Source organism: Tachypleus tridentatus, chromosome 13, assembly GCF_004210375.1.
Source record: "Tachypleus tridentatus isolate NWPU-2018 chromosome 13, ASM421037v1, whole genome shotgun sequence".
NCBI classification, from domain to species: Eukaryota; Metazoa; Arthropoda; class Merostomata; order Xiphosura; family Limulidae; genus Tachypleus; species Tachypleus tridentatus.
In genome coordinates, this window is record NC_134837.1 from 84,369,430 (window position 1) to 84,394,890 (window position 25,461).

The following is a 25,461-nucleotide window of genomic DNA, read 5'->3' on the forward strand; positions in this document are numbered from 1 at the left end:
TTCAGTTTTATCGGAATTTATAATTGAGAAGTACTTGTTAATTGTTGGTTATTTACTTGATCCAAAACTTTTGATTCAGAATCTAAATTTTCACCAAGAACAGCTGTTTATATGTCTAGTCACTGAACGGATGAATTCTCTCTTCTACTCTCTAATGTAATCTTCACTGTATATATTTAACATGCTTCTCCCAAGGATCTTTTACGGTTGAAACGTACATTTACTCATGAAAATTTCACCAGAAACATTTGCACTAGTACTATTATATATAGATTTAAATACGTGAAAGAAATTCTCCAAACATCCATTTTCATATGTTGTATTAGCATAGTCTATCATAATTTTTATAGCATAATATTATTATGAATATTTCTTATTTAGTGGAAATATTTCATTTACAAATCGTATCATTAAGTATAGTCAACTTTACACACAGATCTTTATTTTACTTGATTGTTAATTTTCGTGTTTACTCATAAATTTTTATGGACCTTTAACTGCTATATTTATTGATTTTATGATGCTTTAACTAGTATGTTCATCTGTTTTTACCTGAAGCTGTAGTTAATGTTTTTTAAGTTGCCACCTGGATCTTTTAACTCATGCATTTCTCCACTTTTAGTTTTAACCAAGACATTAATAATTGCAAAATAAAGCTTTTAGTTGTTTTTCAAATACAGGACTGAATATTTTGTGAAGTAAATTCAAGGCTTCTTTAAAAATTGATTTCTATTTTATAGTATACTTTGCCTTTTGTTTTTTATCCACAGTCACAATGTAAACCTTTGTTAAGTGTTCCATTTTCTCCCCGAAATGGAAGTTCTGTTTACTTCAGTGTGTGGCCCTCTCTATCTTTGCCATCCGTTAAAAGGTTTATCCAGAAAATACTGGTAATCGACTTTGCATATTCTCTTGACAATCTTAACTCATCAGTCACGAGCAGTCATTATTCATGTAGAAAACAAGCATATCTGAATCTGTTTTTATGGTGTCATGTTCACTGTAAACGTCTGCCAGATCAAAGAAACACATCAATAAACAACTAGTTCTGAATATGTTAGCACATTCTGGATACTCAAGATGCTCTGATTTATTACCTCGACGTATATTCAGATAAATATACACGTACATATGTGCATACATATATATCTTTGAGTATGTAAATAAATACACCTGTCTTTATTTATATGCATCTGCTTAGTTTTAAATAGTGCAATTTTCACCTATCTAATACCTCGGAATTGGAACGTTAAGCGATTTTCCATAGCTTACTGAAGTTAAAAAAAATTGTTTTAAACTATCTATTTATCTGTCTGTCTATTCGCATGTGCTTTGAGGCCTGATTTTACACGTTCTTGCATAGAGGAACATGAGTACCTACACGTTACGAAATCTTCTTTTGAAAAATATGTGCTTTCACTAGACACTATTTCCCTTCCTTCAGTTGATGAGCAATCATCTTCAGGGCTAATGACGCTAAATATAGGGCTCGATTCCTGCTACAAGCACAGCGTAGAGGCCCTTGTGCAGCTTCTCACTTAACAGTAACAAGCAAATGACTTTCTGTTTTTCTGTGATTTCACCTGTCTAGTTTTCCTACAACAAATTACTCAGTAGTTTTTCTGAGTGGTTTATAGTTGATTTGATATTATATAAATAACTAAGTAAGTCTTTTTTAGCTTTCTGTTTAGAAGTCATGGTAGCGTGTTTATCATTAAGGTATACTTTCACGAAAATTATGATTGGCCAGACAGACACGAACGAAGTAAAATTTGTTTACGTTTAAGCGTAAAACTGATCAATGGGCTATCTGAAATGTGAACGTCGCATAAATCGAAATCAGGATTGTAGAGATATAAGCCATCAATCAAGCTGACTGTCATTACTTGATCTAAAGGTTTCGAACAAGCAATGAAATATTTACGTCACCTGCGTAATTTCAGTCAAACATATAAAGCATAGTTATACTTACTTTCCTGGAATACTTAGAATATTACTGTAGAAGTGAATAGTAACCCAATAAATAATTATTTCTAATTTGTTTATGTGCTGAACTTTCTCTTTGTAAGTATTTGACTACTTTTCCTTGAATAATTTTCCTTGAATACATTTTTTTACTTCGTATTGATTTGATTATTGATTACTAGACGCGTAGTTTTATGTAGTTTTGTTACAATTATTTTTCATATTAATAAGCTCCTCATTAGTTTTTTTAACTTTTAAATAATTACAATATGTATTGCAATCTTATGTTATTATAAATTATTATTTACCCGTAAAACCAATTGTTTATAAAAACAAGAGTAAGTCCTCAGAGAACTAAGCAGCTAAATACCGAAATTATAAGTAGATAAGGTTTTAACTGGTTCGATGTGTGGAACATGAAGAAGAAAGATCTCTGAACTCTTTAGTTGCTCCCGAGTTGGTCGTCTCTATAGAGAATTCGGTAACTGTGTGTCTTAATTCACTGGATGAATGATTGTAACGAACAAACACATACAGGATACTCAGTATGATAGCTCATCAAGTCTCTTTCTCTTCCCTAGCGAGTTTGTTTGTTTGCTTTAGAAGTTTACACAAAAATATAAAACGGCCATATTTGTTGTTTTGAATTAAGCACAAAGCTACACGATGGGCTATCTGTGCTCTGCCCACCACTGGTATCGAAACCCGGTTTTTAGTGTTGTAAGTCCGCAGACATACCGCTGAGCCACTGGAGGGCAAACGGCCATATATAACTCCATGAAGCCGTCCTCCAATATTCAACTGATAGGCTGGAGTGAAGTTGGTTAACCAATCACTCCCATAGACCGCCAACTTCTGTGCTACTTTTATCTAATGACTCTAATCGAATAATGAGATTTGACTTTCAACCTCATAGCGCACCTATAACTTCAAAGTCAGGAAAGGATTTTGCGGAAACGGGTCGCGAACCTTGAATACTTGGGTTCATGGCCGCTTTATTTATTTATAACCATATAGTCGTTTTTGTACAGCAAATAAATTTTCAATCAATATTTGACAACTATGGAAAATATTATTTTTATATTAATTATATTACCATGGTCCATTGTTCGAGACTCGTTTCGAATATCATTTGTTAAAGAAATAAACAATCCATTTATACGCTCTTACAATTAGCAGTCGTTAGCAATTTATCTTTAGTCTATTAAAAATGTTTATATTATATCTGAAAATAAAAGTTCTTGTATTTAATATTTTGTGCATTAAAATAGATTTCATTATTATTGTAATAACAAATCGTTCTGCAGTTCAGCCATATTCCTTCTAACAAGGGATGCGAAAACTTGCGATTAACAAAAATTCACAATTTCACCCTTTTATGATAAAGATCAAACAACGCTGTAATAATAGAATACTTTGTATTGGTAATTCATTATATCTATGTGCGGTGAGGCCTCATACAAAAAAACAAAGACGCACTGAGCACCTGGTGTTTGTATGAAATCACGTGTGTTGTGCCTAAGATTTTGTTATTCCAAAAGACAATACTACTCAAACAATCAACAAACCTAGCTGCTCGCTGTTTCAAATGTAAATAATATATTGTATGTGCCCAATGAGCTATTGAAGTAAAACCTAGATGATGGAGTTTTTAGTGTGTTTCAGTATGTATGTATAAATATATATATATTTACATAACTTAAACAACCATTCTTTCATCTTCGGGTGATTCATAAGTACCATATTTTGATAGGAGGAGAGTAGTATCTATAGTTGAAACTGGGATATATTGAAAGATATTACATATTTTAAGTACATATTTAAAAAAGCAGGAACAATTATTTATCTAAGTAATATATTTTTGTTGTTTGAGCATTGTCATGAAATTATTTTTAAATTCTAGCTGTTTACTTAGCCAAGCATTTTTTCTTTCACATCTATGTTTCGGGTTCTATGTTGATCTATGATCCATATGTTTCATTCGATTGGATTCTACTCCAGGATGGAGGTAATCTTGATTTTTTTATTTGCAAGAAACTAACACTTGCAGAAAATGAACGATATATTTAGCATTTTGCTGGTTTCTTTGGCAGGCCGATACCTATTCCTATCGTGGAATATATTCCTACGGCTTGGGGGTATGATCAGAGAAATGACCACGTTCAAAATTGATTTTCAGTAAATTACACGCCTTTCAGAGCGGAGATTTCGAAATATTGAACACGAACGTGTCGCAAAGAAGCTATTTGGACAGAAAAACAAACAAACAAACAAAAAACGCGTTTTCCCTTAGTATCACCCTGTATTTTAAAGACTCCAAAACAGCTGTTAGAGGGAGATATTGTTGAATCAGCTGTAAATTTTCTTCCTTACTTCAGTCTAGTTTTCCACTTATTGAAACGCACACATAAGCAGCTTTCCTTATAGAATAAAACTAATATTAAATAAAGTCAGATAACCAGTGTTTCAGAAAACACAGAAAGTTGCCGAAGTGTTGAAAGCCAGTTCATCTGGTATTTGTTATAAAAATAACTTGATCTGCAGATGTTGTTTTTTCACAGTTATTTTAATTTGATCACGTTGGAAGTGAAATCACAGATTGTAAAAATACAGTTTCAAAGCTGTATTTTATCTTCTCCAAGTCATTACTAAAGATGCATGTCGTTTAATATCAAAAGTCATCAGTTGGCTTGAAAGATGACAGTTTGTATGTGCTTGTGTGTATGTGTTTTCGTATAGCAAAGCCACATTGGGCTATCTACTGAGTCCACCCATGATTTTAGCGTTGTAAATCCGTAAGACTACCGTTGTACCAGCGGGGAACAAGATGATAGTGAAACATCTTTTCTTATTTTATTGTCAACTTTATTTGATTTCTAGCCTTAAAAAAACTGATGTACTTATAGAAGGTTGCTCCCTACCCTTGGCCAAGAAGGAAATTTACATAACGTGTAGGTTAACAGATGAACTGCAGAAACTGTCTACTGATTGATAGACAGTATCACATGCAGCGAATAAAAATGTGTGATCCGCCTTCTGTGTGGACAACGTAGTCAGTTCAAATTGACTGTGAAATCATTGTTTGAGATATGTAAATATAGTATGATAAATTAGTCATTGCTTCGACATCATAACCAAGATCACTTACTGGAAGAGACACCAAGTACATATTTATAAGATGATCAAATTGTGAAAGTAGATTTCTTGAAAAATGAGTCTTTTCATCGAGCAAGACGTTAATAAAGATCCTATGGGCTAAACAAAAGCTGAGTGATATGTCGAGCTTGAAGCTGGAAAAGATGTTTGACGATAGTTTGGAAGGTGATACGATCATACAGTTCACTACATATAGTGGGAGTTGGTAACTTAACGTGAAAGGCGACGCAGATATCGTGACGCTATCTGTAGACCGTCATAAAAAGAAGATGCGGCTGAAATGTAGGAAGTGTGATCATATGTGAGTCAGGAACGTACGATAGTTTTGTACGTATAAAGTATGAGAGGTGGATTTAGTTCCTAGGTTGATCTAGATTAGCTTTCCAGAAGGTGAAGCCGATGCAAAGCCTTGTTACTGAGCAGAGATAAAAGTTAACACCAAGGTGTTTAACAGCAGAAGAAAAATGAACTGGAATGTGACTGATGAAAACATTAAAACGTTCTGGGTTACGACTCGGTCGAAATTTCTTTCAAGCGGGATCAAATAATGCAGGCTTTAGTTTTAGTACCAATTTGATTTTACGTATATCTTCATTCAAAAATTGTTTTAAAGTAGTTTTATAGGACTTTTTGTTGTTTTAAAAATTAGTAATTATTGTTTAATATAACAAAAAATGAATAATTTTTACACGTATTTCATATTACTTACAATTATATGAATTACACGGATAAAAATCACATGAAAAGATTGTTGTATGTGTGTATGTACAGCTAAAGGACTACACTTTCACGAAGACCCGCCACCAGGCGGACGAATCGATTCTATTGAACGTGAGAAGCCTAAAGACTGTCTTTTACAGGAAATCACTTCTCCGCTGACATGCTTTTTCACAAAGTAATTAAGGGAACCAACAGCAAAAATTGAAGTTCACTTCATTTTCTGATTTCTGAAAGAATTTTGTTGGTTAGGTTACAAACATGCCACGTCATGATTCGACGAGGAAATTAGTGATGTCATTAAAGGTTATTACTATTGGTCTGAACTGAATGGTTGTAACACTTGAGTAACTTGTGTAACGAAAAAATTGATTTACGAGTCTTTTCGGAGTTTTCTTGTGAGATTAGCAGTATCATTTCACGCATATGATTATGTGCTAGAAATAAAATACGGAATATATATATAAACATATGGCGCAATATGAGTGCAAAAATGGACGAATTAATTGTTTATATGTGCATAGATTTTCACGTTTGATTTCAAATTTGTGGGAAGTGACTGTCACTAAGATCCACACAAGGAAGCATACAGACAATGTTGTTTTAACCTAACAATATTAAAGATCAGATTAATGTCATAGCTAAGGTTTGAACATGTCTAATGCAAGTAAGGTACGTGTGGTAACATTCTAACACCTTAAGAAAAAAATTAAAACATACACTTATTGGAAAAATTAGTCCTGTCATTTTTGTAATGAAACATTTAATGCTTCCATTGAAAACATAAGCAACAGAGAAAGCTCGTACTTAAAGACGGGAAACTATGACGAGTAAAATATTTTAGTTTTGATTAGACAATATATACACAAATATTAGGAAATATAGAATTGATAAATCTTGATTTTCCATGATGCAAATTTCCAAACTTTCTGACCTCTGATCATTTTAAATTTTCAGGTGTTCTTTGTAAGTGAGATACGGTTTCTAAAGCATGTATTAATTTCCGATTTCTATACATTTGACAGTGTAACCAGTTTATCCTGGTTAATGCCCGTAAATGGTGCATGTGCACACCGTCCTGCCGTCCCTGTGAGGCCAAAAAAGCATGTTTATTTTTAATGAAGCCATACTGGGCTATCTACAGTTTCCACTGAGTGGAATCGAACCCCGGATTTTAGCGTTGTAAGTAAATGGTCCGATTGGACATAGTTCTTTGCTAGTTTTCGTAAAGACGAATATATATTATGGTTTTTCACAGAGTTGCGTATATAACCTGGTCACCATTTTGAACCTGATATCAACACATCTTAAGAGTTTAAATATGTTTTTAATCATAATGACGTGCAAAACAGTATCTGAATGACGTATTATAGGCAAATTCACCCGGGAAAACGTTAAAAGGAGAATAAGACTCGATGAAAGGTTTTTTTTCAGTTACATTTCAAAGCATTTTTTTTAATTTTCGGATATTAATAATTCCTAGAAGCTTTTAGGAAAATAACATTATTGAGTTTTGTTTAAATATTACAAAACTAATCAATGTCAGCTTCATACGCTAACCAACAAACCGCATCTTGTCAGTTAAGTTAAGCCTAAACCGTACTTTACCTGATTATTTTTACTGCACTCCACACAACGGACTACTTATGCACTATATAGGTGGCAGTAGAGAATTTTCAATGATTACATCAAACACTGGTTGAAACAGGTCAATTAGTGTTGTTACCTTTTCAGCATTTCTGGTTTTGTAGCAAACGACTTTTTAATAACTGAATATTGCAGTTTTAAAAGTATCGAAAGTAACCCAATTTACAAGTTGGTGTATAAATTATATTGTAATGTTTGTATACATTGGTGCTTATAATATGTGTGTTTTTTTATAGCAAAGCCACATCGGGCTATCTGCTATGTCCGAAGACTTAACGCTGTCCTAGCGGGAGGCTACTTATAATATACACTACTGGCCAAAATCTTAAGGCCAATGAACATAAATAAGGAATATGCGTTTTGCGCTGTTAGACTCAGCCACTTATTTGAGTAGAGCTTCGAAAGATGAAAATAAGAAAAGGGAAAATAAAAAAAACCTTTTTAGTATTTAACAGGGAAGATGTGAACACTATGAAATTAGCCTAAATACTAGCTGGTCAAAAGTTTAAGACCCATTCTGAAACGAAGCGTTAATCGGTAAACACGTAACGAAATTTAGTCATTTGTGTTCAAGCATTAGCGTTGTCAACATCTCCCACTGACATCTCCTGTGTTACATTGGGTAAAAACATGGCAAAGGCTAAAAAGCTGACAGAATTTGAACGTGGTAGAATTGTTGAACTGCAAAAGCAAGGTCTCTCTCAACGCGCCATCGCTGGTGATATTGGGCGTAGTAAAACTGCTGTTGCAAATTTCTCTGGGGGATACGGAACGAGAATTTCAAGTGGTCAGCCCAAGAAAATTTCGCCGGCGTTGAGCAGGAAGATTCGACTGGTTATCCGGCAGGACACCAGCCGATCGTCGAACCAGATTAAGCCCCTTACGGACGCAGAATGCAGCTCAAGAACAATAAGACGGCATCTACGAGAGAAAGGCTTTAAAAACCGTAAACGTCTTCAAAGGCCACGCCTCCTTCCACACCATAAAACAGCTCAGTTAAACTTTGCTGAGAAACACCAAACATGGGACGTAGAAAAGTGGACGAAGGTTTTGTTCTCTGATGAGAAACAAATTAACCTGGACGGTCCAGATGGCTTCCAACGTTACTGGCACGATAAGGATATCTCACAGGAGACATTTTTTACACAGTACAATGGAGAAAGTTCCATCATGACTTAGAGTGCTTTCTCCTTCCATGGAACAATGGAGCTTCAGGTTATACAGGAGCGTCAAACAGCAGCTGGCTATATTGGCAAGTTGGAGGGAGCATCCTTATTGACTAAAGGCCCTTGCTTGTATGGAAATGACTGGACCTTTCAGCAGGACAACGCTGCAATCCACAATGCCCGCAGGAGAAAGAACTTTTTTTATGGCGAATAACGTGATTCTTTTGAACCATCCAGTTTGTTCACCCGAACTGTATCCCATTGAAAAGGTTTGGGGGTGTATGGCAATGGAAGTCTATAGAAATGGACGTCAGTTCCAAACAATGCATGATCTTCGTGAAGCCATCTTTACCACGTGGAATAACATTCCAGCCAGCCTTCTGTAAACGCTTATATCAACTATGCCAAAGCGAATGTTTGAAGTTATTCGCAATGACGGCCGTACAAGTCACTACTGAGACCTGTTGTCGGGCATTTCCTACCCTGTTTATGACTTATTTTTGGTATGGTTTTAAACTTTTGACCAGCTAGTATTTAGGCTAATTTCATAATGTTCTCATTTTCACTATTAAATGCTAAAAACGTTTTTTATTTTTATTTTCCCTTTTCTTATTTTCATCTTTCAAAGCTCTACTCAAATAAGTGGTTGAGTCCAACAACGCAAAATGCAATTTTTTTTCTTTATGTTCATTGGCCTTAAGATTTTGGCCAGCAGTGTATTATGTTGGTGTGTGTCTGCGTGCGTGATGTAATGTGATACCTAAATAAGAAACACTACCTCTAGTGTCTTATCTTCTCCTAACAAAAATAAGTGTTCTGTATTAGTCTGTATCATTTTCTTACGCGCTTACTTTTTTATTCGGACACATATTAAAAAAAAAACAATTATTTCGAAACTGTCTTATTTCTATTTTAAAAAAGTCAACTATCAATGGCCAATCTAATTTTTTACAAAAAACAAAAACAAAGCGATTATAGTTTTAGTCAACGAATCATTAATGCAAATTACACAATTTATTCAATTTTGTTTGTTTTAAGGTAATCAATTATCCTCTATTTAGAGATGGAAGTCAATTTCATTTTTCAATCAGACGTAATTTTACTTCTCCATCACTGTCACACCAACATACAACAATTGACTATTTAATAATATCTCTCAGACTATAAGAAATATTTCGGAAGTTCGTTTTATTAAAAAATTCTTCTCTTTCCATCTTTCCTTGATTACTTTTTAATGTCTAACTGTCAGAAGAAAAAATCAAACTTAAACACCGTCACATCACCCGCTTATCTGCTGAGCAGAATAATCGAGAAAACACAAATCTTTTCTAAAGGAGTTCATATTTTAAAAGCATTGTACGCTATTATAGGATTTTATACAGTGAAAAATGCTTTTAGGATGCGTCATTTTCTTTTAATGATGGAAAAAAGGCAAGTTTTCTGTTCTTAAAGCAGGAAAACTTTAAACCATATCTTTACTAGAGGGCTATGAACGAAAACAATAGCGTTATAATCAGCTATATCAGTCGTGTTACCTCAGAAAGACGAACTGTTGTAAGAGAAATCACGAGACAAAGAGGTAAACCCTCAATAATTTCAAATTTCTAAAGTAAATATAACAGGAAATACTTTTATAACTGAATTTTAACAAGAACAAAATGGCTCAAAGGTCATTTGCAAAACATTCCAAACTGCAGTGCGATGAAAATGAAGTGTCATTTATTGAAATGCGTACATTAATGACAACTATTTTTCATAAATGCATTTAAATTATATGATAAATCACAGAAAATAGTGGCTTGCCGAGGCTACGCTTGCGCTGTTTTGTCTTGCATTTCCGCATTATAGTTGTCAAGGTGTTGCTTGGAGCCGTTTTATTTCACTGTAATATATCTACAAACGGATTTTCCATGGGAATTCTCATTTGTGAGATTTGTATTTCATGTTACTGAATATTCATGTAAGTGTACTTTAATGACTTACTCTTTACAGAATAGAGACAGTTAAGTTTGCTCGTTTGCATGAAGCGGGCTGGTTAAATTATTTCCATTAGAGAAAGATATTTTCCGCTTTTGGTAGCAGTAACATGCACTATAATAATTTCAAGTTGTGTTGGAAATAATGTTGGTCCAATTATACATGCTCACATGTTTGGTGGTAACTCGATACGTTCTTTCACAATCTGCGTATTGTCGAGTGTATTATCGAAGCTCAGTCTTTACACGTTTGATCCACAAATGGATTTTGTTACTGATATGAACGTACCTTTCTTCACCTTTGAATTAATATTTATGTACTTACTGCTAATGGATATACCAGCTATATCCACGAACAACAACTGTTTAATTTATTCCATAAATATGAGTTTCAGGAAACAATCATCGAGGTAAGAATGTTAGTTTTCGGTAGGATCAGTGAGTGTTTCTGTTACGAGGAATGAATATTGATACATTCGAATATTTTTGGTCCTACAATATTTAAACTTCTTTTCACGGTAAGGCTGGGCCCTAAAATAATTTGCCGAGTTGCGGAATAGAAAGTCTAAGATTGCAGGACACGCTCCTTACTTTTAATATTGGACGCATTATGAAAACGACATTTGAAAAAGACGAAAAAACATTGTTTTACAAGAATATTATTATAAAAACGTTGGTTGAAGAAGACGAAAAACATTGTTTTACAAGAATATCATTATAAAAACGATGGTTGAAGAAGACGAAAACACCTTGTGTTACAAGAATATCATTATAAAAACGATGGTTGAAGAAGACAAAAAACATTGTTTTACAAGAATATCATTATATAAACGACGGTTGAAGAAGACGAAAAAAATCTTGTGTTACAGAAATATCAAAATAAAAACGACGATTGAAGAAGACGAAAAAAACGTTGTATTACAGGAATATCAAAATAAAAACGATGGGTGAAGAAGACGAAAAAACCTTGTGTTACAGGAATATTAGTACAAGAACGACGGTTGAAGAAGACGAAAAAACCTTGTGTTACAGAAATATCATTATAAAAGCGACAGTTGAGGACGATGAAAAACGCCTCTGTGTTGCAAGAATATCACGCTTACTAACTGCCTTCCTTCTGGTCAGTAGTGAAAAATTAGGAACTATTAACCTTAGTCGTATAGTGGTATATGACCTAACCTGTTTAGTGCGCATAAGGTGCCATTCAGGCTGAAGTCAATTAGTCTTGATAATACATTTTCTACTGATCTTAAACAAAACATACTCTAAGCATGACTTACTAAGCCATCATTACAACCTATTGTGGACACAAAATGAGGAATCAACGAACGATTAGTCGATGTCTGTTCGAGAAACCATGGTAGTTCAAACCAAGAAGTTTATTTCACAAAATAAAATCTTCATAATTTATAGGTCTCAGAAATTCGAAGATCACTTGAAAGATCGGAGAATACCATCAAATTAGTTAAATAGAAAATGTGAATTAGCCTTTAAATATTATTGTAATACATTTTGTTTTAAATGTCACAAAAAGCCTTGAAAAACTTTGTGAGACGAGTTACTTTTTCTAAGTTAAATGTGAGGCTTAATCTTATTGACGGGTTTTATAATATTTAACTTAGCACAGTTATCAAATAAGATGTTATTAAGTTGTGTTTGTTTCAGAGCAGTGTAACACAATGGGCTTTCTTTGCTCGCCCACTTCTGGATCGAATCTCGAATTTTAGTGAAATTAGCCTCCACAATTTTACCATTGAGCCATTCGTGTCATTACCGAATTTTGTGAAAGTGTTGTATGTTTTTAGTTACTTTTCCTTGATGCAGGTTTTATTGCTTTGTTAAAATAGTGTTGTTATTTTTGGATAAAGTTTATGGAAAGTTGGTGAAAACACTTTCGTCACTTTTTTTACGATTTATTTTATGGATATTATAGGAAAGTTCTCAAGCATTAAAACAATTCGAGTTTATGTGTTTCGCACTCGAAATGAAACAAAAGGCCCTGTGGTGTCATGTTTTACTAGAACATATTTTATATGGATTAGTTATGTAAATCTACAAAGGTGTCTTGATTTATTATTTACTTGCTTCAGAAACTCGCGCAATGCAAAAAAAGCACAAGTTCTCTCTAACACATTGATAGAGCTAAGAGACTAAACTAAAAGGCAGCTTATCAACAGTATTCACCTTAAACTCTTGGGTTAATTTCATAGAATATAACGCACTGATGGCTCAAAAGTGTAGTGTGTGTTGTTGTTGTTTTTTAGAACGGGTTGCGAATCATTAACCTTCGTCTTCAAGTCAGACTCATTGACCATCACGGATTTACAACGCTAAAGTCAGGAATTCGATTCCCCTCAATGGACTCAGCAGATAGCTCGATATGGCTTTTCTATAAGAAAAAGACACACACACGTCACTCCCTAGCTTACCTTAACTGAATAATTTTCTGCTGCAAGTTATACTCTATAAACATGATGTACAAACTAGCTACAATCTTGTATATACGCTGTTGATCCAATTGTACTAAAACAAAATCATAAAATATTACCAACGGCCTGGTCAATGTATAAACTCGTTTTGTTTTTTTTGGCGACACTTCTTGAGAAATGATTTTGAGCTTTATGTTTCACATGAAGGAAACGTTATGTTGGTCGTTCAAGACAGTTCAGGAAGCTTTCGGTGTTATTCGTTACGGAATATGTAGACAAGTGTGCGTAATACACCTCTAGAATTGTTATCCGTTACGTTCTTCAAAACGTATTTTATAGAAAATGTCTTTTTCTTCATTTTATTGCTACGTAGAAACGTTAATATAATTTTCAACAGCAGCACTGTGCTGTTCTAAAGGAAAAAAAAGATTTCATACACATTCCACTTATTGGTACATAAACAGAAACCTAGCAATAACTTACTAAACAACACCAGTTGCATTTAGATACAGTGGTTGAATATTAAACTTTTGTCTTTGATCTTAAATAAAAAGAAAACCACTTATACCTTCTCGCTTTCTGTTAAAGTCTGTGTAATCTTAAAAAGAAAACAAGAAACTATACATGACAGGAGTGGATTGGACCTAAAGGACATGAACTGCTCTTACAAATTACTATGGAAACCAAACTACAAGAGAACAGAATGTTTCTTTACAGGGATTAGATACAACAGAACCTGTCATTTCCTTTAACAGCAAAAGCCCTGGCTGCTAATTAACTTTATTATCGCGAAAATGCTAATAATGAATTAATTATTAATTTATGTTGTTTTTGGTTTTTTTACTTTCTGAAACAATCCGCTTGGAACAAAAAATCATTTGGACTCTGTCTTTCCTACGTCGTCAAAGATTTACTTCCTTAGCTCATTAGTATCAGGTAACAAAGAACTCTACTCATGGAGATAATGTAGATCCACATAATATTTCGCCTTCTTATAACCAGCTTTATACATTTTAAAAAAACAGGTCAAAGAGTAAAAAAAAAATAGTGTTAGAAATAATGAGACGTAGAAATGGCCCGGCATAACCAGGTGATTAGGGCGCTCTGAGGGTATCGGGTTCAAATCACCGTCTCACCAAACATGGTCGCTCTTTTAGCCGTGGAGGGGTTATAATGTGACTGTCAATCCTTCTATTCGTTAGTAAAAGAGTTGGCTGTAAGTGGTGATGACTACTTACTCTCTCTCTCTCTAGTCTTTCACTGCTAAATAACAGCTAGTTCGGATAGCCTTCATGTAACTTTGCGCGAAAGTAAACAAAAACAAAAACTTAGATAGAAATTTTTAGAAATTTATCAAGGTTGTATAGAGGTCAAATTCGTGACACACAAAGAGAGTCAACTTTGGATTTTATTACCTCCCAACAAATGTTTTACAAATTTTGTAAATTTACATCTCATGTGGTCATACTGTATTACAAAATAATCTGTTTTTGTTTGACAATTCATTTATGTAAACCCCCCCGTTTCCTCTATAAAAAAACAAACAAACATTCTTAAATATTTTTCCATGTTGATAAGAAATAGCTGATACGACTGCCAACTGTTATGATAAGATCACATACACGTTTGTTGCCAATATTTATTTCAAATACTCTCAACGCTAATGGTTTTAAAATTCATAGATAGTCAAGTAAATCTCATTTCCTCCATCTTGTATCGCTTGGAAGTAAATTTTATTGTAAAGTATTTCAACTCGGGTATTTCAAAAAACGATTACGTGGCCGGAAAGAACGTACTTTTTATTAAAGAAAAATATACCAATAACGTGAACTACGTCTGGGGCTGCTATGTTAATATCTATAAGGCAATCTGTCCCTCCTTCTATGAATTTTTAAGTTGCTACACTAGGTTGATGTACGAAATGTTGTATAATATATACACCATTATCTTATGTTCAGAATACTATTTTCATATAGCCGTTCCTTAATTTTGAGCTAAGAGACTAGAGTGAAGGCAACTAGTCAGTAACACCCTCCGCCAACATTGAGATAATCTTATCTTACTGAACAGTGAGATCGGGCCGTTACTTTTTTAACGTATGTACGATTTCAAAATGCGAGCGCGTTTTGTTTTTCGACAACGGGTGTATGTGTTTCCTTATAGCAAAGCTACATTGGGATATCTGCTGAGTCTACTAAGGAGAATCGAATCCCTGATTTTAGGGTTGTAAATACGTAGACTTACCGCTGTATCAGCGGGGGACTTTCGACAACTGAAAAAGTCCATGAATGCTTGGATGAACAGTTCGTTGTTTGTGTGGAAACTATAGAACAAGCTATACATAACAGTGTTTTCATATCACACACAAATGGTAAATATAACATTGTAACCATGTCACAAGAATAAAGCATATTTGACAGTAGTAACATGTCACAAAACAAGATAAACACGACACTATTGCCATATCACAAAAAGATACATATATATATATATTTGATGGTGTTGACACTTCACAAAAAGTAAGATATGACAATGTAGACACGCTATTAAAACACAACAAAACAAAACCAAAAATATTATCCTAATGCTATCGTGTACAGATTATCAAAAAGCTATGCATATAAGGTAAATGGAGTCTTTATGGGTACGGGAAATCATAAAGATAAATATATTAACTGTACGCTATCGCATACGTACAGATAATGATACAGCGAAAGACGTTAAGTGTGGTTTGAATCTCGCGTAAAGCTACACAAGAGCTATCTGCACTAGCCGTCCCTAATTTAGCAGTGTAAGACTAGAGGGAAGGCAGCTAGTCATCACCACTCACCGCCAACTCTTGGGCTACTCATTTACCAAAGAAAAATAGTGGGATTGACGGTAACACTATAACGCCTCCACGGCTGAAAGGGGAAGCATGTTTGGTGTGACAAGGGTTCGAACCCGCGATCCTCGGATTACGAATCGAGTACCTTAACCACCTGACCATGCCGGGCCCGTTAAGTGTGTTTGCTACTACATGCATACTTGCAACGATAGAGCTAAATACATTAAGTGTATACGCTACTGCATACGTACTTATGACCATAGAGCTAAATATATTTAGTACATGCTACTGTATGTATACAAGTAAACAGGGTGCTACAATATATTAAATGTGTGCCATAAGAACTAATCACAGATTTGACAAGTGACAAGGTTAGCAATTCATCATGCTTTCCAAAATATCAATTTTCTTCGCACACACAGTTTTCCTACATATCCAACGGCGTTTTGTGAATCTGAGGACTAAAGAGTTTCCAGCTTAAGAGCTGAGTAAACGTATTCTGAAATTTCCTTTTTTTCTTATTGACACATAGCGTTATTGCTGTTTAGTCCGTTGTCTTTTCTTTTAATGGTTTCTAACTGCCAGAAAAATGTGTTGTTGCTTTTTCTGCTATAATCTAGTGAGGTAATATTATAATCTTTTCACAACGTTTTCCTTGTTTCGTCTCGAATATAAGATCACTCTAGATTTGTTATCGTTATTTATATCTATCGAGTGTAAAACACGCATTTTTGGTGTAATCTTTTGTTACAAGAAAAATGCAACAAATCTTGTCACACTCAGCTTTCAACATTATTGGTATTCGGAAACAATACAGAAAAATGTGTTCTGTGTTTATAAACACCATGTAAGGAATTTGTTCGTTTCTATTGAAATTCATTCTTTTTACCATAATACTGTTAGAGTATTATTTCATATACAGAAAAAAATAATGATATTTTTATGTTTCAGAGACAAATATAAAACCTAAAAGATTACTTTCTACTTTGGAGCACAAATTTTAAACAAATATAATTATACCGTATTTGGAAAGATAATGTCAACGTAAATGCTTGCAGCATTATTTTGAAACTGGTTTTTAAAAGGTTATTGGATATCTTTTTCATCTTCATGTAATTTCTTTCTAAATAGAGTGGAAATAAGACACCGAGGTCAGATTAAATCCTGTTATAATCTGGGGATATGCCAAAGGAATTTAAGAAACCCATTTCCAATTTGATACCTTGTCGTAAAATAGAACAATGTTCTATATATTCGCCATCTGAAGTCCGCTTACTTTCAAACTTATCCATTTCAAACTAGGCGCAGAAAAGTTTCATCTCGAAGTCTCAGTTTATTACCTTAAACAACATCAGGGTTCTGGTTTTGTTGTTTTCTTTCTCGTTTGGATGGAAACTGAACAGTGAAACAGCTGCCACTAGACTGAAAAGTCTATTCAAGCTTGATATTCACATATTGAATGTTTCGGTCGTTCGTGAATTTTAAATGTGAAATATTCAACTGTAGTTTTTCCTTTTCCAAAAGCGCTGCGTCAAATTGGTAAAAGCGGGAAATATTAGAAGCATCAATTACTTAAATTTGTCTTTTTCAGGGTGATTTAGACCAACCAATTAATATCCAATTTCTTTTTGAAAATTATTTTATTCTTAATACCTTTGATGCTATTGATTTTAAAAACAGAAGCTTTAATGATAATTATACTTTATTTTTCAATAAGTTTAAGAATGGTTTTTTATTAATAATTTCGTAACTTCGAGTGAAATGGATATTGTTTGCCAAACTGGATATCTTTGTAAAATATAAAAACAAAATTTTAGTTCGATTTTCACTGACGAAGATTTATTCCTCGAGCTTTTTGTTGTTTTCTATTTTTATAATCTCGGGATTTTGTTTACTTACAACTTTCTCGACAACTTATAACATGGAACATTTTAAGATTTTTTTATTGATAGAAATGTTATAAATGAAAGGAAGTTTATACTTACGTGGACTGAACAGCCTGGTTACACATTTCTAGAGATCTTGTGTACCTGTCCCTAATATTGAAAATTCTCACCAGAGAAAGGACAGCTAGTCGACAACGCCGACAGCCATAAGATCCTTGTCTGGCTTTTTAAATAGAATAACTGAATTTACTGTCACTTCTATAACGCACCCATCCACAAATGAAGCAGCAGAGCATGTTCATGTCTCGAACCTGTGACACTTCCTCCTCCATTTCAACAAGTTAATCATTAAGTTACATTTTGTAACACAGTGGTAGAAATTCGTAAAAATACTAAACCATGTGGGTATATTAGACAACTATTTTATTGTGTTACCGAAAACGACAAAATGGCAACACGATGTGTTATTATTATTATTATTTATAAAAAGCAAAACATTCCCTTACCAATGTAAACTCTTATTAATAATAATACATATATTATCCTTTAAGCCTCTCATAACTTGCCATGGTCTTTCATTGATATAAACAACTAATTGCTACTAATAAATATTAAGAGGATACTTTCTGTATGCCTCTTATGATTATTGCTATGACTGTTCATTTATATAAACAAGCACTGACTGTTATTTTGTTTGTTTGTTTTTGAATTGCATGCAAATCTACAAAAGAGCTATCTGCGCTAGCCGTCCCTAATTTAGCAGTGTAAGATTAGAGGGAAGGCAGCTAGTCGTCACTACCCGCCGCCAACTCTCAGGCTACTCTTTTACCAACGAATAGTGGGATTGACCGTCACATTATAACGCCTCTATTGCTGAAAGGGCGAGCATGTTTGGTGTGATGGGGATTCGAACCCCCGACCCTCGGATTATGCGTCGATCGCCTTAACCATCTGGTTATTACTATTAGTAATAATAGGATGCTTTTTTTGCATAAATCTTTGTTTGTTGCCATAATCTTTTATTTTTTCAAAACAGCTTAATATGTGACACTCAGAGAAATTTATTTGGAAGAAACAAACAAACAAGAGTATATCTACCTAATCGTATAAAGGATTCCAGAAAACAGACGGGATTCTGAACAAAAATGATATTAAAGTTGAATTTATGAGTGCTATTTGTAAATGATTTTGTTTAAAAATTATAAGATTGTTCACAGACTTTATGGACATGAACCATCTGTATTTAAAATAGGTGAGCACTTAACACATAAATTCAGAAATAGTAGAAATTTAGTAGGGAAAAAGTGTGTGTTTTCTTATAGCAAAGCCACATCGGATTATCTATTGAGTTTATCGAGAGGAATCGAACCCCTAAATACATTGGAATAAATATAAATATTCTTCCCGTAATATGTTTGCCAAAGTGACGTCTTTAACTATCATACGTTTTGTCGCTTCACAAGCCCGGCATGGCCAAGTGGTCAAGGCACTCGACTCGTATTCTGAGGGTCGCGGGTTACGAATTTCCGTCCCATCAAACATGCTTGCCCTTTCAGCCGCGGGAGCATTATAATGTTACGGTCAATCCCACTATTATTGGCGGTAGGTGGTGATGACTAGCTGTCTTCTCTCTAGCCTTACACTGCTAAATTAGGAACGACTAGCGCAGATAACCCTCATATAGCTTTAGCGAAGTTCAAAAACAAAGTGTTAGCTTTGTGCTAAACAACAAACAAACAAACAAAGTTGTTTTGATATTCTTGTTCACTTTAGATCGCTGCATACCAGTGTGTGTGTGCGCATTTGTGAATGAGAAAATGCCACGCATTTCTACTTCGTTATACGTTAACGTTAACCATTTTCTCTCTAAGGTTTAACCTTTGTAAATAATCTTTGGAGATGTGCTTCACTATCAGAGATATTGTTGATATTCATTTTATGTCAAAATTTCGTTTACAGTAAAGCTATTATGCAATATCCATATTCTTTAAATCTCCAGCAACTACTGTAAATGTGGCGTTATAGTAATCTAATAAAATATATAATATATATTTGTCATTGTAGAGCATTACTTATAATCAATGTTGTCACGTTATTTTGTTACCATAATTTTGTGATGTCGTACAACTATTGACAGTAAAAAATTTAGATATTTCATTGCTAATCACATAATACGTTTTTACAGGTTACGGAAACATAGCACCAAGAACAAACTGGGGAAAGCTGGTGACCATAGTATACGCCATTGTGGGCATTCCGCTGATGTTGCTTTATTTGACCAACATAGGAGATATCCTCGCCAAGTCTTTCAGGTACGTCTATGGGAGGATGTGCACCTGTAAGCCGAGTGATCCTTACAGAAGAGGAAGAAACGTCGAAAACTACAGAGTTCAGCATGTTGTTGCACATAACTCCCCTGGTAGACAGAATGCTCTAGAACCCGGTATCCAGGATAAGCTTCACCTCCACCCTGAAGACGAGGTTAGAATTGAAGCTATTCCAAATGAGCTCCACGAAGACCTAGACTACCAGAAACCTCGAGTGTCTGTACCTATCACGCTTTGTTTAGTAATTATGGTTAGTTATATATCTGGAGGGGCAGTGATCTTTTCCTTATGGGAGGGGTGGGATTTTTTGGATGGGTCCTACTTCTGTTTTGTTACCCTCAGCACCATTGGATTTGGTGACCTGGTACCTGGTGATTCCGTGGTCAGTGATCGGGGATCTCAAGAAAAATTGGTTATTTGTTCTCTCTACCTACTGATTGGCATGGCACTGATCGCCATGTGCTTTAACTTAATGCAAGAGGAAGTCATCAATAAGGTACGAAACTGTGGCCGGAGGGTAGGAATCATTAAAGACACAGATGATGATGATGACCTTGCGTGATAGAAGATGTGAATTGGCTGATATTTATAAACAATAACATTAAATTATTTACTAGTAGAAATATAACTTTTATTCAAGAAACTGGAGCTATAAGAAATTGAATAAAGTACCTCATTCAAGAGTTTTTGTTTTGGAGACCAATAGATTTTTCCCCACCCGTGGCGTGAAATAAGAGAATAAGTGATTGCAGGTTGCATACCTATTCTTGCAGAGTCGAAACTATAACGATATGATGTACCTCACTTGTTACTCTTCCATTCAAAGGTGTAGTTTAGGCTTGAAACCAACAGGTGCTCAGTTTACAGAATGTGACACTTTCTTCCAGTGCTAACTCCTAGAAGTTCTCAGTTGAAAGAGGGATGTCTGACCTTTAAAGAGAATTTGCCTATTTCATTGTTCAGCGGTACTCTGGTCTATGTGATCTTTATAGAGAATTCACGTATTTTGTCGTTCAGTGATACTTTCTGTTCTTGTTTCTAATGTGGTATGTTGGAAACGTTAGGGTATTTCCTTGTGACCACTTTCATCTGTATAAATGGTTTAATATGTACCATGTGTTTTTCAATGTATTCTTATTTTGAATAATTACATTTTTAACTCGCTGAGCTCTAAGTTCATGTGAAAAAACAAAACAAAAATAGAGTGACCTTTTTCACACTTTGCATCCGGGGTTTCAAAGTTTCAAATAAAGTTCGGCTGTGATGTCATAATAAATTCTGAGTGATGAAACAATAATTCAAAATTCTATCCATTCTATATCAAACTTTCGCTTCCATGAAAGCTATTATACAACAGCCACATTCTTTTTATCTTTAAACACTGCTGCAAATGTGGCGTTTTCGTAACCCAATAAGATATGGAAATATATTAATCTCATTTTGGAATATCAGGTGTCTTTTCAATATTTCAGAAATTTCAATATCCAAATTTCCTTGTCCAAGGAGTTTCCCTTCTTATTTTTCTTAGCCAGTTTTAACACTATAATGTTATCTTACACTATTCTTTGTAGGCTCTGAATACAGACTTTTGTATAAAATGTCGAACACAGTCTTTGGTAGCCTTAGGAGCGAAAAAAAACATAGAATGGCAGGATTTTATGAATTCGCTGAAGCATCTGTTCAGTCGCTAGTTCGAAGCCACTTAAGTCTCAGTTTATTCTTCTTTAATAAAATTCTAACTTTATAGAACGCCTTTAAATTTCCAATGACTTTATGCATGGCGTAATAATAACTGATTGTGATCTCCTTTCAGGCAAAGTTTTGTGTAACATCACACACGTTAAAATATATTGCACCTCTTATTTCAGAGGTAAGTGTTCTAGAATTCCCTTTTAGAGCGTATTTAAAACTACCCTTGCTGTGTTAACGTACCCTCTTTCTCGGTCGTATCGTGTGCCCTGTGACGCGTGTGTTATTAGGTGGACGTATGGATATATTTAATAATGTAATGTTTTCCATAAAAAATCCTTTTTTTTAAACATTATTTAGCTAATCCCTGTAAAATGGCGGTGCATATCATTCACGTTGCAAAAAAAAAGAAACATTTCTATGTAGGGTTGTTATACAACTAATACAGATATACATATTTTAACAACACATTTGCAGTGTTTCATTCTTAGAAATGAGGAAAGTAGATATATATTACATAATGATTTTTTAAGATATTCATATATATACAGATCATGTTTCCTATTTCAAATACAGGGTGTACTAAAAGAAATTTCAATCGAGAGTTTTCATTGCATTTACTGTGCTTATGTGAGACAGTTGAACACTTCGTGAGAGCTAATAGCACACACACACACACACACACACACACACATACTTTAATTGTAAGGGCTGTTCAACCACGTATTTTTCATAATTTTGTGTGTGGATAACGAGGCCGGCATGGCCAGGTGGGTTAAGGCATTAGACTCGTACTCTGAGGGTCGCGGGTTCGAATCCCGGTCGCACCAAACGTACTCGCTGTGGGGGCGTTATAATGTGACGGTCAATCTCAATATTCATTGGTAAAAGAGTAGCCCAAGAGTTAGCGGTGGGTGTTGATGACTAGCTGCCTTCCCTCTAGTCTTACACTGCTAAATTAGGGACGGCTAGAGCAGATAACCCTCGTGTAGCTTTGTGCAAAATTCAAACAAAACAAACTGTCGATAACGATAACTATTTCGGCCCACAGTGTGCAACGTTACGTAAACTATTACACAGAGTGGATCGAGTGATGGACAGATTAAAAAAAAACAAAGAGCTGTATTTTGTTCATATATTATAGTATTATACATATGGTAATTTGGTTTGGTCTTGAGGCCAGAGCAAGGTTTCTTGAAGGTGGAGAGGAACTTAGTTTATAAAATATAACTTTTTTATCACTAAAATTCACACTACAATTACCAGTTTAAAGCTAACCATCATGGAAAAGGCTTTAGTTTCCTTCTACGCTGATTAGTCGCTTTTGTAAAATCGTAATAGAGTTCAGTTTTCTTCAAAGCCTTCAAAGGAGTTTTAATTGTTTAATACGGAACTTAATTTAAAAACTAGTAGAATCAATGTGATAGGTGCTCTACATAAAATGTCTTAATTATCTCTAACTTTTTCCTTGACCCTAAATATACAAAGTATAAACCAAGGTAATCTTATTTGTTTTGTTTTTTCACGTATAATCTTTTCAAAATATTTCATAATTATTTCTTATGAACTGGTAAATATTCATATGAAAAAATCTAATAAAATGTGATTGTTATCACAATACAAAATCACGCTTGTTTATCTAACAATAAAATATCTTCATAGGAAAACTTTTTCATAGCTCACATAAGAAAAAAATCTGTCAATTAATCTTTGAAGTCTGTTGCTTCCATGAACGCATGCTAAACGTTTTGTATCCGGTCCTTGTAGCTTTGTACATGTATCAGTTAAGCTAACCCTTCCCAAAGTTTTGAAACTAGCAGGAGTATTACTATGGGCTGAAAGAATCTAGAATGTTACCCATACATGGTGTGATCTAAAAGCAGGTTTTCAGTGTTACTGAGCCCGAATCTGGTATGAGATTTTGTATTCATGATTCCCCTCGGCACCCCTGGGGTGCCATGTTTGAAACTACGTTCACACTCCCACTTATCAGCTAGGTGGTTAAAGTGTGGATCATATGTACCTACAACGGACGATTGTCATAACAGTTTTCTTTACTGGAAATGAAGGCTTCACTCATGGGTAGCTATAGAAGTAATTGGGGATAATGGAGGAACTCGATTGTTATACTGGAGCCTTTTATAAGGAACTTTTAGGCCTCATAGCCGAAAGCAAGCGTTTTATGCTAGTCTCGAACAGTTCGCTCGGCTCGGCATGGCCAGGTAATTAAAGCGCTCGACTTGTAATCTGAGGGTCGAAAGTTCAAACCTCCAACACATCAAACATGCTCGTTCTTTAAGCCGTGGGGTGTTATAATGTTACGGTCAATCCCACTAATCGTTGATAAAAGAGTAGTCCAAGCGTTGGCGATGGTGGTGATGACTCATTGACTCGTACTAGTCTTACACTGCTAAGTTATGGACGGTTAGCGCAGATAGTTTTCGTGTAGCTTTGCCCAAATTAAAAACAAACTCGAATAATTTTTTTTACTAGGACAACCTCTTTCTTATCCAGCACAGTTTCGAATATGGTCAGTACCTTAATTAGAACATATGTACAGGTTTCACAGAAAGCATTGCACAAAAATTATGTTATCAAACCTCATAGCGATATTTAACACCTAAGTTTTTTCTCGTTTGGTTTAGAATGTTTGGCCAAAGCAACATATCGCGTGTAGCCTTCCATAATCTGGAGCTGATAATCTAGAGGTGAACCTCATGTACAGATACGAAGTTATTTATTATAAGGCCTAATTAGTTGAAGGAGTTGTTTCAAGCAATTTAAATAAAAGACAGTGAGGACAGAATAAATACTTATACTTACGAAATAAGAGAATAAATAATAATAAAAAATAAATAATAACAAATAACAATAAAAGTCAGATTATTTTTTTTTCTGGCATGATTTTGTTCGATTATGAATCAAATAGTTTAAGACAGTTAGGTGTTCTATTTTCAAAACATTTATGTGAATAATAAATATTTCGGACATGAAAAACAAACTTATAACTTTTGGCTGGATGAACGAAATGTTAATACTTTTTGTATTGTAGTCTAACATCTAAAAATAATTTTTAAAGCATCTTAATTCTTTAGAGGGTACCAGGGGACCTTAGAAATTGAAACCTTTTGAATAATAGAAAGAGTTCTTATTTGATAAAGTTGATTTAGATTCATAGAATTTTTAACAAGGAAAAAACAAGTTTGATAGAATACAAATTACAAAAGACGCTGCCCTTCCTTTCAATAAAACTGACTGCAATCTGTTATGCCTTTCATTTCGCTAAAATTGACTATAATCTGTGCTTCCTTTCCTTCCTATAAAACTTACTACAATCTGTGCTCCCTTTCTTTTCAATAAAACTGACTACAATCTGTGCTGCCTTTCTTTTCGCTAAAGTTGACTACAACTTGTGCTTCCTTTCTTTCCTATAAAATTTACTACAATCTGTGCTTCTTTTCCTTCCTATAAAACTGACTACAATCTGTGCACCTTTTCTTTTCAAGAAAAGTGATTACAATCTGTGATGCCTTTCCTTTCAATAAAACTGACTACGACCTATGCTGCCTTTCCTTTCAATAAAAGTGACTACAATCTGTGCTTTCTTTTCTTCCTATAAAACTGACTACAATCTGTGCACCCTTTCTTTTCAATAAAAGTGATTACAATCTGTGAT

At 34.4% G+C, this 25,461-nt stretch overlaps 1 protein-coding gene across 1 annotated transcript in view; it reads left to right on the forward strand.

Annotated features, from left to right (window-relative positions):
- Positions 1–23,410, forward strand: part of LOC143237329 (TWiK family of potassium channels protein 7-like) — a 100,240-nt gene extending 76,830 nt beyond the window's left edge. The window contains exon 2 of the mRNA XM_076476452.1: positions 19,955–23,410. Coding sequence (XP_076332567.1) covers positions 19,955–20,658 — 704 coding nt within the window. The 3' untranslated portion in view covers positions 20,659–23,410. The remainder of the gene's footprint in view (positions 1–19,954) is intronic.
- Positions 23,411–25,461: the final 2,051 nt, after the last annotated feature.